Source organism: Podarcis raffonei, chromosome 2 (genome assembly GCF_027172205.1).
Source record: "Podarcis raffonei isolate rPodRaf1 chromosome 2, rPodRaf1.pri, whole genome shotgun sequence".
NCBI lineage: Eukaryota > Metazoa > Chordata > Lepidosauria > Squamata > Lacertidae > Podarcis > Podarcis raffonei.
This window is the reverse complement of record NC_070603.1, coordinates 121,453,892-121,468,178: the sequence shown is the minus strand read 5'-3', so window position 1 is coordinate 121,468,178 and position 14,287 is coordinate 121,453,892. Positions and strand designations below refer to the sequence as shown.

At 49.7% G+C, this 14,287-nt stretch overlaps 1 protein-coding gene across 1 annotated transcript in view; it reads left to right on the top strand.

The window, feature by feature from the left end:
* Nucleotides 1-14,287, top strand: part of LOC128408831 (zinc finger protein 850-like) — a 31,479-nt gene that overhangs the window by 9,106 nt on the left and 8,086 nt on the right. Inside the window, exons 6-10 of the mRNA XM_053378853.1 lie at nucleotides 2,917-3,330; nucleotides 3,537-3,663; nucleotides 6,136-6,218; nucleotides 6,856-7,086; nucleotides 8,220-8,307. Of these exons, the coding sequence (XP_053234828.1) occupies nucleotides 2,917-3,330; nucleotides 3,537-3,663; nucleotides 6,136-6,218; nucleotides 6,856-7,086; nucleotides 8,220-8,307 (943 nt within the window). The remainder of the gene's footprint in view (nucleotides 1-2,916; nucleotides 3,331-3,536; nucleotides 3,664-6,135; nucleotides 6,219-6,855; nucleotides 7,087-8,219; nucleotides 8,308-14,287) is intronic.

Genomic DNA, 14,287 nt, shown 5'->3' with positions numbered 1-14,287 from the left:
ACCAGCCCCTTCCCGACCAACCAACCTCCTAATTCCTCCCTATTGTTGTTGTTTAGTCGTGTCCGACTCTTCGTGACCCCATGGACCAGAGCACGCCAGGCACCTCTGTCCTCCACTACCTCCCGCAGTTTGGTCAAACTCATGCTGGTAACCTCGAAAACACTATCCAACCATCTCGTCCTCTGTCGCCCCCTTCTCCTTGTGCCCTCCATCTTTCCCAGCATCAGTGTCTTCTCCAGGGAGTCTTCTCTTCTCATGAGGTGGCAAAAGTACTGGAGCCTCAGCTTCACGATCTGTCCTTCCAGTGAGCACTCAAGCTGATTTCCTTAAGAATGGATGCGTTTGATCTTCTTGCAGTCCATGGGACTCTCAAGAGTCTTCTCCAGCACCATAATTCAAAAGCATCAATTCTTCGGCGATCAGCCTTCTTTATGGTCCAGCTCTCACTTCCATACATCACTACTGGGAAAACCATGGCTTTAACTATACGGACCTTTGTTGTCAAGGTGACGTCTCTACTTCTCAAGATGCTATCTAGGCCTGTCATTGCCCTTCTCCCAAGAAGCAGGCGTCTTTTAATTTCATGGCTGCTGTCACCATCTGCAGTGATCATGGAGCCCAAGAAAGTAAAATCTCTCACTGCCTCCATTTCTTCCTCTTCTATTTGCCAGGAGGTGATGGGACCAGTGGCCATGATCTTCGTTTTTTTTGATGTTGAGCTTCAGACCATATTTTGCGCTCTCCTCTTTCACCCTCATTAAAAGGTTCTTTAATTCCTCCTCACTTTCTGCCATCAAGGTTGTGTCATCTGCATATCTGAGGTTGTTGATATTTCTTCCAGCAATCTTAATTCCAGTTTGGGATTCATCCAGCCCAGCCTTTCGCATGATGTATTCTGCATATAAATTAAATAAGCAGGGAGATAAAATACAGCCTTGTCGTACTCCTTTCCCAATTTTGAACCAATCAGTTGTTCCATATCCAGTTCTAACTGTAGCTTCCCTATTAGCCTCCTCTTTTTGAGTGACTTGTGGGGGCGTTGACCCTGCAGCCCGGGCTTCGAAGGGTTAAAGCGAACGCGACCCGCTTCCTAGAGAGGAAAGGAATGTGTGCGTGGGGGGGGGGCGAGTCCTCCAGAGCCAAGTCCCCTTCCTCCCCCAAGCTCTTTCTTCCCTTGATGCGATTCCTTTGGAGCAAAAGCCAGCGGCTGGTTCTTTCGCGCGATCGCTGCCTCGGCGGCCCCTTCTGAGGTCCGGTGAGCCCCCCACTGGCTTTGTGCATTTGGGGGGAAGGGGATCCCCAGGGGAGGAGGGTGCACAGGAGGGGCTGCAAGGTGGGGCCGGGAAGAGGGGGCTTGGAAGTCCCCCTGGGAAGCGGTGGGGAGAGGGGGCAAGAGCTCAGCCCTGCCCACCCAGCCCAGCATCCTGCCCACCTGTCGTGGGTGTTCGAGCTGAGATTCCTACGTTGCATTTCAGGGGGTTGGGCTAGATGACCCCGGGGTCCCTTCCGACTCTACAATGCCATGATTCTGCGATGGAGAGAATGGGCGGGTTATTGGGGTTCTATCCCCATTTCGTTCAACCCATGGGAGACGCAGGGCTGCAGACATGGGGTTCACACGTACTGGGTTCACACGTACTGGTGGTGATGGGCTTTTAGCTTTCTTTAAATACTTTTATTTAAAAAAACAACAACCCAGTATGCCAATCTGACATTTGCAAAGGCAGAGGCAGAGGCAGCTGTCTAAGGCTTCTGCAGGAAGCAAGGTTGCTAAGCGTGCCTCGTTCTCTGTTGCTAAGCAGACGGGTATGTGTACTAGAGAGGGCTTCTTCGCAGAGAAAGAGCAGAAAAAGCTTGTTGAGGGCTAGCCTGGTGCTGGACAGGGGAGGGTGGAGCCCACACAATTTTGTCCCCATATGCCTTTATAGTATAAACTGCAACTGTCTGAAATAAATGGGGAATTGGTGATGTTTCCATGCCCTGGTTCTCTTTTTCCCCATTGCTGGTGTGCTTTTAATTAGTAATTTACTTACCAATATACAGCAACCCTGAAACAAATTTATGAAACCCATACTGCAGCTACAGCCAGTTAAATTTTCTATAGGCTCTGATTCTGTAATTAATATAGTAAGCCTTATTTATCCTAAATGCTTTCCCACTCAATAAATAAAAAAAAAAGCAATCTAGTAAACAGGGAGAAGGTTTGGAGGTTTGGGAATCAAAATCAATCATTTTTCAAAATCAATCTCAAACTTTTTCCGGCGTGGACTACTTGAAAATCACTGAGGGTCTTGGTGGACCCCACTTAATGTTTTTTTTTTCTGTCTGCTGCAACAACTGCAGTGAGCAGCTCTGGATGCTGAATGATTTTAATTTGCTTCTTTCGTTCCTTTTTTTAGTGTATTGTATTACTGTACTGAAAGGCAATAAATTTCTGTAGAATTCAAATTGCAATGAAAGAAAATGCAAGGTTTCCCCTCCTTTTGTAATCCTCATAGAACTCTAGCCCAATGGTTGCCAATAATTTGACTCTGAATTGATTTTAGAATGAATTGATTTTAGAATATATTTCAATTAAATGATTATGATTTTATGTAAACTGTATAATTTTTACTGTTGTTAGCTGCTCTGAGCCTGGCTTCGGCTGGGGAGGGTGGGATATAAATAATTATTATTATTATTATTATTATTATTATTATTATTATTATTATTATCATTATCATTATTAGGTCCCCAAGTATCTTAAAGCAGTTTTGTTCCTCAGGGGAAATCTTTCTATCCTGACGGTGTGATAATAAAATCATCTGGAAATGGCTTGATTTTTCAGGACTTGGTAGCACCTTCAGCTAGGGCAGAAGTGGGAAGAGTCTCTTGCGGTCAGTTGGAGAGTCTTCCTTGGAATACAGATGAAAAAAGATGGAAGAGGAAGACTCAGTCGTGCTTGAAGACGGTAGAGGCCCGTATACAATCCATGTTGGGAGCAGTGGGGACTTCTGGGAAAGAACAATGCAGAAGATTCTGGAAGAGGAGGACACCCTCAGCTCATATTTACAGCTCCACTTTGGGCATTTCAACCACACAGAAGCCAAGGGGCCCCGAGAGATTTGCAGCCGACTCCACCGTCTTTGCTGCGAATGGCTGAAGCCAGAGCAACACACAAAGAATGAGCTGTTAGATCTGGTGGTCCTGGAGCAATTCCTGGCTGTCCTCCCTCCGGAGATGGAGAACTGGGTGAGGGAATGCGGAGCGGAGACCAGTTCCCAGGCGGTGGCCCTGGCCGAAGGTTTCCTCCTGAGTCAAGCGGAGTACAAGAAGCAGGAAGAGCCGCAGGTGAGAGAGAGTTTCATCCTAGTACTTCCAGTGGGGTCAAAATCGGAAGGGGGGAAATCTTAAAACAGCCTGTAATTAAACCTTTTTTTAAAAAATAGAAATAATTCACAGCACCATGCCCCAGATTCCCCAAGACCTTTTGCCTCTATTGTGCCTTTTCTAATCCTTCTCCCCACTGACTGACTTCAATCTCCTCACCATTTCAGGTAAAAGGTCTTTTTGCCAAACCAACCACTGACCTCCGTGCAGCAGAGAGAGCTTCGTCAGACGCCAAGCAGTGTTTCCTGCGAAGGAGGAACGTTCAGGGGAGCTGGGGAGTTGCAGCCTCACTCAGTAAGAATTAACTGCATTTCCCACGGGATGCTTTTATGTTATCGTGAATCTTTCGGAGGGAGGCCCCCTTTCCATAGCCTTAAGGTAAAAGTAAAGGTAAAGGGACCCCTGACCATTAGGTCCAGTCGTGGACAACTCTGGGGTTGCAGCACTCATCTCACTTTACTGGCCAAGGGAGCCAGCATACAGCTTCCGGGTCATGTGGCCAGCAGGACTAAGCCGCTTCTGGCAAACCAGAGCAGCGCACGGAAATGCCGTTTACCTTTCCGCCGGAGCGGTACCTATTTATCTACTTGCACTTCGTGCTTTCGAACTGCTAGGTTGGCAGGAGCAGGGACCAAGCAACGGGAGCTCACTCCATTGCAGGGATTCAAACCGCCGACCTTCTGATCGGCAAGCCCTAGGCCAGGGGTGTCAAACTCAAATTCATCGGGGGCCGCATCAGCAGTTTGGTCACCCTCAAAGGGCCGGTTGTATCTGTAGGACTATGTGTCCACTCTTTATTATCATAAATTATTGTCACTGCATTCAATTATTACTGTTTTTTGTAATGTAATGTAATGTAAGTAATAACTAGCTCTGAAAGCAGAAACATAGTCAGAATAATGGCAAGTAGATATTCAAATGTACAATTATTGTACAATTTATTGAAAAATGATTTTTGGTAACATAGTAATTTTTTTTTTAAACATACAAATATTGCCAAAGTTTCCATGTAAATGCAGTAGCTCCCCAATCTACGGTCCTGGAATATCAAAATTTGTGGGCTGAATATTTATTTGAGGAAGGCAGGTGTAAGGGCAAGGAAGAAGTGAGTCCTTATCCAGATGTGTAGGTAAGTGCTACATTCCCCCCCCACACACATAAACAAAGGGAGGAGTGATTACTTACTTCTTCGTCCCAGCAGCCCAAGACAGAAGCTCAAATCCCACTGCTTAATCTAATTAAGTCTGCATTAATGGGCGTAGTCAGATTTGGGGGGGGGTCGGAACCTGAGAATTGTATTTTTATTTTATTTTTTATTGATTAAGGGGGCACCTGCCACCCCCAGCTACACCAATGTCTGCGTTTCTCGTCCCAAAATCTTTTTTTATTTTTTTAAAAGACAGTGACTAAAGTCAAGCGTTTGTAACTTCACCATTAAACCAGGTTTTCCTCTTTTGTGGTTGGGCGGTTGACATCTCAGCACAGCATGTTCCCTATTTCGTGGACATTTGGATTGGCGCCACTCTGCTGATAGACCAACGCGGCTCCGGCTGCAATTGTATACCTATTTACCTGTTAGCAAGTGCTATGAAACTCCATGGGGCTCCTTTCTGAAGTCTGCTTGGCGCATCCTAGCCTTTCTCTACCTTGCAGGCAGCACCTTGCTTTTAAAAGGAATATGCGATCCTAAGTTCACAGGGCGGGAGAGAACAGTAGGGAAAACGAAAGCGGAAGCACCTCCCTGGACGCTCTCCAGCCTAGGACTGAGGGAAGGAGGGAGGCCGCTCTCGGAGGCCAGGCCTGAGGCGGGGCCTCTAGTCCCAAGACACCCAATCACGGGCTCCGCTCAAAAGAACGCCATGCCTCCGCTACGCCCCTCATTATTTAACAAACGAGCCTTCCCTTTGGCCGTGTCCCCGCTGAGTTTCCGTAGATGAGGAAAGGCACCCTCCCACTACTCTGCCGACAGTTGACGGGCCGACAGTTGAAAAGCGCTTCGTCAGGTGACAGGCGGTTGGCTTCCTGATGTGCGCGGGCGGAGAGTAGTAGCGCGAGGGAGGGGGCCGAATGGATGAGGCGCCAGCTGAGGATGAGGCGGCAGCTACACGGGCCACATGACGAGGTCTGGCGGGCCGGATTCGGCCCGCGAGCCTTGTGTTTGACACCCGTGCCCTAGGCTCTGTGGTTTAACCCAGCCTTATCCACAGTTAAAAAATGAATCTATTTTCAATACTTGAGCACTTACACGAGTGCTTGGGTTTCTGGCTGAGAACCCAAATAGGGAGAATTGCAGTTTCCCACAAATGAAATGCACAATGTATGGAAGCATCCCAAATACAGTGGTACCTTGGTTCTCGAACTTAATCTGTGCCGGGAGTCCGTTTGATTCCCGAAACCATTCAAAAACCAAGACGTGACTTCTGATTGGCTGCAGGACCTGCACTCAAGCGGAAGCCGTGTCGGATGTTTGGCTTTCGAAAAATGTTTGCAAACACTTCCTTCCGGGTTTGCGGCATTCGGAAGCCGATTTGTTCAGCAGCTAAGCCATTCGGGAACCAAGGTACGACTTAGTGCGATGGAGGAGATGACAATTTTGTAATGTCAGCATGTACGTAAAACATGTGCCGCTTAAGCGCTATCTGGTTAGGAGCATTCAGAATATCCATGATAGATGTGCCATTTTCTAATGTCAGCTTGTACTTGGAGATATGTCCTTCTGTAGGACAAGCAGTTGCTATTGGCTTCCCACAATTTTGTCTCTCGCAGGTGATGAAATGAAACCGGCAAGAGCTTATTGGCTGTCTCCTCTTTGTGGTGAAGGGGAAGCAGGAGCTGTGGAACCAGATCAGGTAAGTGGGAAGAAGGTTCATTGAGTAAAAGAGAGGCTGGGTGTCATCCTATTATTATTATTATTATTATTTATTATACAGCCCTGTACCTGAGGGTCTCAGGGTGGTTCACAAAATAAAATCAAGATATAAAATCACAAAATACCTACTAAAAATAAAAGCAACCCAATAGCTCCCCCCAAAAAAAACACATTTTAAAAGGGCATAGGATGTAAATCGGATCAACCAAAGGCCTAGCTAAAAAGGAACGTTTTTGCCTGGCACCTAAAGGTGTATAATGAAGGCACCAGGCGGGCCTCCCTGGGGAGAGCATTCCACAGACAGGGAGCCACTGCGGAGAAGGCCTTGTTCTCGTGTTGCCACCTTCTGGATCTCTCAAGGAGGGGGCACACGAAGGCTTTGTCGACTGATCACCTTCTTGGATCTGAACAAATGAATCTCATTTTCTTTGCATCTGTCAAAGCTGCCTACTGGAGGGGCTGCAGAGGCCACTTAAGAGTGCAACTCAAAAATTTCCTTGTGTAGTCTTTTGGATTCTAGTAAAACAAAATCATTATGAGCTGCATAAAAAAGCAAATACCTCCCTGCCTTTCAGGGTCAAGCTTTTGAGGATGTTGCTGTGTATTTCGCCAAAAAGGGCCCCCATGAAGTTTGCAGCCGACTCCACCATCTCTGCCATCAGTGGCTGAAGCCAGAGGGTCACACCAAGGCTCAGATCCTGGATCTGGTGATCCTGAAGCAGCTCTTGGCTGTCCTCCCTCCGGAGATGGAGAGCTGGGTAAGGGAATGTGGAGCAGAGACCAGTTCCCAGGCGGTGGCCCTGGCCGAAGGTTTCCTCCTGAGCCGGGCGGAGGACAGGAAGCAGCAGGTGAGAGAGAGTTTCATCCTGGCATTTCCAAAGGGCTCTTAATCTGAGGGGTGGGGGTTTCACTCTATATTAGCCACACTTTTCCTGGGACATTCCTTTGTGTATCACCCACAAAGGAATGTCCCAAACATGCCAAGGCTTTCCCCCTCTATCATGCCTTTCCTAATTCTGCTGCACATTTACTGTCTTTGTCATATCCTCACTGGTTAACTAATATGGAATATTGTGTTTGTAACAATTTAATTTCTTTATTTCCAGGTTTTTGTATTAAGTATTTTTCCTTATGAACTCACTTACTATTTCAATTTTTTTTACTTTCTTTCAACTTTTTCATATACGCATTCTGCTGTATTAGGTAGCTGCTTACTTGAGATTGAACTCGAAATATTAATTATTTTTTTACCTTTCTCTACAAAATCTATATTGTTTAATATTTCTTCATTCAATCTCCATCTATGTTGTGTTTTCTCCTGCCCCTGTAATATGACCTTTATTGAATTGTGGTCTGAAATTCTCCTTGGTAATATCTCTACTTTTTTTACCCTTGCCCCTAATTCTTTAGATGCCCATATGGCATCTATTCTGCTTGCAGAATTTTTCCACAATAAGTAAATTGGCGTTCCATCAGATGTTTAAGTCTCCATAGATTTAGTAGATCCATGTTTTTGATAATTGGGTAATTTCCCTTCCTTTTTTTCAGTTTTATGTATTTTCCTGTCAAACTCTAACAATGTTACTTCATTTAGATCTCCCATTAATATTATTTTGCCATCATTTTGTTTAAATGTATATTCCTCTAGTGGTTTTTTTAAACTCCGATTTTCTTTCATTGGGTGCATATATTCCTACGATTAAGAAATGTTCCCCTTCCCAATTAATTTCCACTGCTATTATTCTCCCCTCCTCATCCTTTAATCTTGGCTTAGGTTCCAATTTCTGGTTAATATACAAAACTATACCCCCTTTCCCCCCTAATATCTGATGAAATGAATTCTTGGCCCAACTCTTCGTTTACCATTAAATGTTTGTCTTGTCTCTAAAGGGGAGATCGTTCCATCAGGCAAGCGGAAATGTTTGTGCTGATGCAACAAACACCTAAGTATTGCTTTGAATTTCACCCTCTTTTATTTCAGATAAGGAGTTTGTCTGCTGAAGCGACCAGAGAACGTCCCCTGCAAAGTGGTAACAATCAGGAGAGTGACGGACATCCCATCTCATTGGGTAAATATTATTAAATTGATCTCCCTGTATTGATTATGTAAGAAATTCATGGGATCCTTTTGTACTCCCTTAAATCTTTGAGGAGGCAACACTTTCCCTCAGCGTTGTTTAATCATGGGAAGACTGTTGTCTTCAACATTTTTCAAATTTCAAAAGATAGATGTATTTTAATTACAATACTTGGGAACTTAAGTCAGTCCTTGGCTATCTGGCCAAGCGCCCAAGTTGGGAACACAAGTGTTTGCACACGACTGAAATATACAATGTGTGCAGAGATGGCATGGAGAAAACGGATAGAGACAACGATCAAACATTAAAAACTTCCCTAAACAGGGCTGCTTTCTTCTAAAAGTCAGATAGTTGTTTATTTCCTTGACATCTGGTGGGAGGGCGTTCCACAGGGCGGGCACCACTACCGAGAAGGCCCTCTGCCTGGTTCCCTGTAACTTCACTTCTCGCAGGGAGGGAACCGCCAGAAGGCCCTCAGCACTGGACTTCAGTGTCCGGGCAGAACGATGGGGGTGGAGACGCTCCTTCAGGTATACTGGGCCGAGGCCATTTAGGGCTTCAAAGGTCAGCACCAACACTTTGAATTGTGCTCTGAAACATACTGGGAGCCAGTGTAGATCTTTCAGAACCAGTGTTATGTGGTCTCTATGGCCACTCCCAGTCACCAGTCTAGCTGCCGCATTCTGGATTTATTGTAGTTTCCGGGTCACCTTCAAAGAAGATAAGACAAATTCATGGATGATAAGGCTATCATGGCTGCTAGCCGTGATGGCTATGCTCTGTCTTCATGTCGGAGGCAGTATCCTTCTCAACACTTGTTGCTGGAAGCCAAAGGAAGGAAGAACTGCTCTTGTGCTCAGATACTGCTTGGGGGTTTCCCAAGGCATCTGGTTGGCCACTGTAAGAGCAGGATGCTGGAGTAGATGGGCCATTGGCCTGATCCAGCATGCGGTTCTTATGTTCTTAACAAGAGTCCTTTACACCCATTATGTTCTTAACAAGAGCCCTTTACGCTCTTGTCAGAGGCTCAGGAGCAGAAGAGCAGGGGAGAGAGCAAATAGAGAGCAGAGGAGAGGAATCAGAGGGGAGCGTAGGGGAATATGACAGTGGACCGAGAGATTCCATGAGCTTCTCCAGCGAATCAGAAGATTCCCAGGAGGGGGCGCCTATGGTAAGGGCGAGGCGAATCCCAGGGGGAACGATCCATAAACAAGGAACCAGAGGGGAGTCCCAAAAGAGTAGCGGAGGAGTAGGGCCAGTTCCCCCACCAGAGCACAGTGGGGGGGAAGAGTCACGTGAGTCAGGGCCAGCTTCTCCTCCATCGGGGAGTGGGGAGACGGAGGGAAGGCCAGGTCCAGCTAGCCTCCCCGAAAGGGGGAGCAGTGACACAAGTGTAACGGTCAGAAGGAGAGTGGGAGGCTGCGCGCGCGCGCCAAGTTCAAATGTGGAGGAGCGCGGGACAGCAGAAAACCCGGATTGGGAGCCAGGTCCTAAAGCCCGAAAGGGGGGGGAAGAGTCGGGAGAATCAGCGTCAGAAGAATCTCGGAGGGCTGAGACTCCGACTAGCAGAAGGACCCAGAGAAAGAAGGAACAGAGGAAGAGGTGGAGTAAGGCTAGAATCTTAAGCTGGTGTCAGGGGGGAGGAGATTCAGATGGGACTTCTACGGTCTGATGGATAGATGTAGCGTTGCGCGCTGCGCGTCTGGAAATGAGACTGAACTTCAATAAAGACTTTTAAACTTGAGCAAGAAGCAGCGTTGGTCTTGTGTGAGCTGGGACCTTGGGCAGCGCTGACAGTAAGTCCCATCTCAAACTCTGCAAGCTCACGAAGATAGGCAAAGATGACTACAGAGGAAAAAGTCAAGCAATTGCAGGAAGCGGTCTCAACGCTCTACGCAGAATTGGCTGCGTCTAAGAAAAAAGAAGAAGACACAGCTGCGCTCTGCCAAGATCTGCAAGCCAGGTGGGACAGATGGGGAAAGGAGGGGCAGCTGGGAGCCAAGCCGGAGGGAGTTGGCCTCGGGAAAAGGGGGGCGAGCCTTGTGACCCATTTTGACGGGAACCTGCAGCAGTACCCTAACTTCAGAGCAGAAGTAGTTTTCGCGCTCAATTTGCTTCGGAAAGATTTTAGAGATGAGGAGGAGAAAGTGGGTTTCATAATCACTCATCTGCATGGGGAAGCTAAGTCGTGGCTGCGAACCTTGTTACGCGAAAATGACCCCGCCCTCAAAGATTCAAGCGCTTTTATTGGAGCCATGGACGCTTGCTTTAAATCAACGGTGGATGTGTATGTCGCTAGAAGGGAAATGCATGGATTGCGGCAAGGAAAAGCGACGGTGCGCCAGTATCATTCCCGCTTTTTTGGGTTAGTAAATGTGCTGGGCTGGCAGAAGGACTCAGCTGCCGTCAGGGATCTGTTCTGGGAGGGGCTGAATGGAGCCGTGAAGGATGAGCTGGCGAGGGGGGAGAGACCCCAAAATACAGCAGAAGTAGTCCAAAGGGCGCTCGCAATTGGGGTGCGCCTGGAAGAACGCCCGTGGAGCAGGGAGGAGGGGCGAAGAGCAAACACGTCAGTTAGAACGACTCCCTTCCTACCCAGAGAGACAGAGCGCGCTCAGTCCACGCCTCCTCTGATGAGGGGAGAGGAGCCAATGGAAATCGGAGGTGCAAGGGCTCAGACAGCAAGCAGAGCCCTAACACCAGGAGCAGTCAAGGCGAAGGCTCCTAGAGGGAGCAGGAAGTGTTACATCTGCGACAGTGCACTGCACATGGCCAAAGAGTGTCCCCAGAGGCTCCAGAAGCACACTGCAGCCTCAGCAACTGTTAAAGGAGCAATTCAGCAGGGAGTAGAGCAGCAGGGAAACGGCGAGGCCTGGTTGGAGATGGAGGCACTGGGGCTCAACCAGGCAAGTCAGTGAAGCAGTCCCCAGAGATTTTGCAGCCCACAGACCCCCTCCCACCCAAACCAGTGGTGCAACTCACTGCATCGCTCCAGCTGCCCGATGGGCTCACCCTGGAGGTCCCTATTACCATTGACTCTGGTAGCAACGCAGACTTTGTAGGGTTGGACTTCGTCAAGCAGCATCGCATAGCACTCCTACCAGCCACGACGCCCCTAAATGTTGTCACGGTAGATGGCAGGAAGATACTGGGAGGAGAGGTGGTACAGCAGACACCGCCTCTGGTGATGCAAATTGGGAACCACTGCGAAGTCATCAGTTTCAACGTCACCCACCTGTCGGACACGCCCATAGTGTTGGGCATGAGTTGGCTGGATAGGCACAGCCCGGCATTAGCGTGGTACCAGCGGCAATTGACCTTCTGCTCTTCCTACTGCGCAGCGCACTGCATCCAGACCTGCCAGGAAGAGGAAGGGCAAGAGGATGCACCGCAGCTACACCTAGGCATGGTGCAAGCGGTGCCCAACAAGTACAAGGCCTTTTTGGAAGTCTTCTGCGAGAAGGAAGCAGACAAGCTGCCTCCCCACAGACCCTACGACTGCAAGATTGACCTCCTGCCAGGGGCGACGCTGCCGACTGGGAGACTGTACTCCATGTCTGAAGACGAAATGCAAGAACTCAGGGAGTTCATAGATCGCAATTTGAAGCGGGGATTCATCCGGGAATCCAAAGCAGTGGGGGGCAGTCCCGTGTTTTTCGTGAAGAAGAGGGACACGCCCGAACGGAGGCTCATAGTGGATTATAGAATCATCAATTCCAGGACAAAGCCCACAGCATTCCCCATGCCCAAAATTGACGACCTGCTCGCGACGGTGAGGAAGGGACGGATCTTCACCAAGTTGGATCTACGAGGGGCCTACAACCTTATACGCATGCGGGAGGGCGACGAGTGGAAGACAGCCATGTTTACGCCTTTAGGAACCTATGAATACAGAGTCATGCCGTTTGGTCTCCAAAATGGCTCCCATTGTTTCCAAGCTTTCATGCACCACGTGCTAGCGGGACTCCTCTACAAGAAGTGTGTCTGCTTCTTAGATGATATCCTGATCTTTTCGGACTCGCAGGAGGCGCACGAGGAGGACGTCAAGGAGGTCCTGCAGAGGCTACGGGAGCACAGACTTTACGCCAAACTGGAGAAGTGCCAGTTCGACACGACTGAGGTGGATTTCCTGGGCTACAAGCTGTCCGACAAGGGACTTGCCATGGACAGCGCCAAGGTCCGCTCAGTGTTGGACTGGAAGAGCCCGCGCAACCGGAAGGAGGTCCAGAAGTTCGTCGGTTTCGCCAACTTTTATCGCAAGTTCATCAAGGGGTTCGCGAAGGAGACGGCGGCCATCACGGACACCCTCAGCTCCAAGAAGAAGAAGTTCACCTGGACGGACCAGGCGGAGCAGTCCTTTCGGAGGCTCAAGCGTCTCTTCGCGTCCGAAGAACAGCTGCTACACGTAAACCCCAGCAAACCGATGAGGGTTGAAACGGACGCCTCAGACAGAGCGGTGGGGGCGGTCCTGTTGCAGCAAGATCCGCAAGGGGACTGGAGACCGTGCGCATTCTACTCCAGGAAGCTCAGCACGTCGGAGCAGAACTACACCATCTGGGACAGGGAGTTGCTGGCCATTCATGCAGCCTTCAAGGCGTGGCGGCACTTCCTCGTCGGAGCCAGACACACAGTGCAGGTTCGCACGGACCACAAGAACCTGGAGTACTGGCGCACGGCGAAGTTCCTGAACCAGAGACACATCCGCTGGGCGGAGTTCTTTGCAGATTTCGATTTCCGGATAGAATACATCCCGGGAGACAACAACGTCATGGCGGATGCGCTATCCAGGAAGCCGCAGTATCTCGAGGAAGCGGCACCGGCAGCGGCCAAACACATTTTCGCACCAGAGGTGTGGGCGTGCGCTTCAGCCGCAGTGGACCTGGACGCAGTCCGTCGCGCGCTACAGGCGGATTCGTTTGCGCAATCCAAGATGGAGGAGGTGCGAAACGGCACAGCGAGGGACGACGAGTTCCAGATACGCGACGGACTACTCCTCCGCAAAGGGGCTCTCTACGTACCGGGAGACGACCTTCGCGCGAGAGTCTTGCAGCAGCTGCACGACGCGCCCAGCGCTGGGCACTTCGGCAAGGACAAGACGGCGGAATTGGTCACCAGGGACTTTTGGTGGCCCAAGGTGCGGGGAGAAGTTGCGGATTACGTTTCCAGGTGTGACACCTGCCAAAGGGCCAAGCCAGTACACAGGAAGCCGGCGGGTCTGCTGGAACCGCTGCAGACGCCGCTCGAACCATGGGAGAAAGTGGCCCTGGACTTTGTTACAGATCTGCCCAGTTCGCACGGCAAAACAGCGGTACTCGTGGTCGTAGACCTCTTCACCAAGATGGCGCATTTCATTCCGTGCGCGAAGGTGGCCACAGCGGAACAGACCGCCAAGCTGTTCATAGACCACGTTTTCAAGGCTCACGGCCTGCCGCGGTCCATCCTGTCCGACCGGGGCCGCCAATTCATCTCGAACTTCTGGCAGAAGCTGCTGGGCATCCTGAACGTCAAGATCAACTTAGCGTCGGCACGGCACCCGCAGACCAACGGACAAGCGGAGAGGGTCAACGCCATCATGCAGCAGTACCTGAGATGCTACGCCAATCAACAGCCCTCGACCTGGGTGGACTACCTACCGCTAGCCGAGTTTGCCTACAACAACACGAAGCACGGGTCTACAGGGGTGACACCATTCTTCGCCAACAATGGGCGCCACCCCAGAACCTTCCCGGGGTTGGAGACCGAGGCAGAGGGGGAGCCACGGGGGGCAGAGCACTTGGCCGCAGAGTTACAGGAGGTCCATGAGCAACTCCGAAGGCACTTGGAACTCGCGAAACACGCCTACAAGATGCAGGCAGACAGGCACAGGAGGGTTGGGGAAGACATACAGGTAGGGGACTGGGTCTGGTTAGCAGCTCAGGCAGTGCCGGCCAGAACGCTAGCTAAGAGGAAGCTAGGACACAAGCAGCTGGGA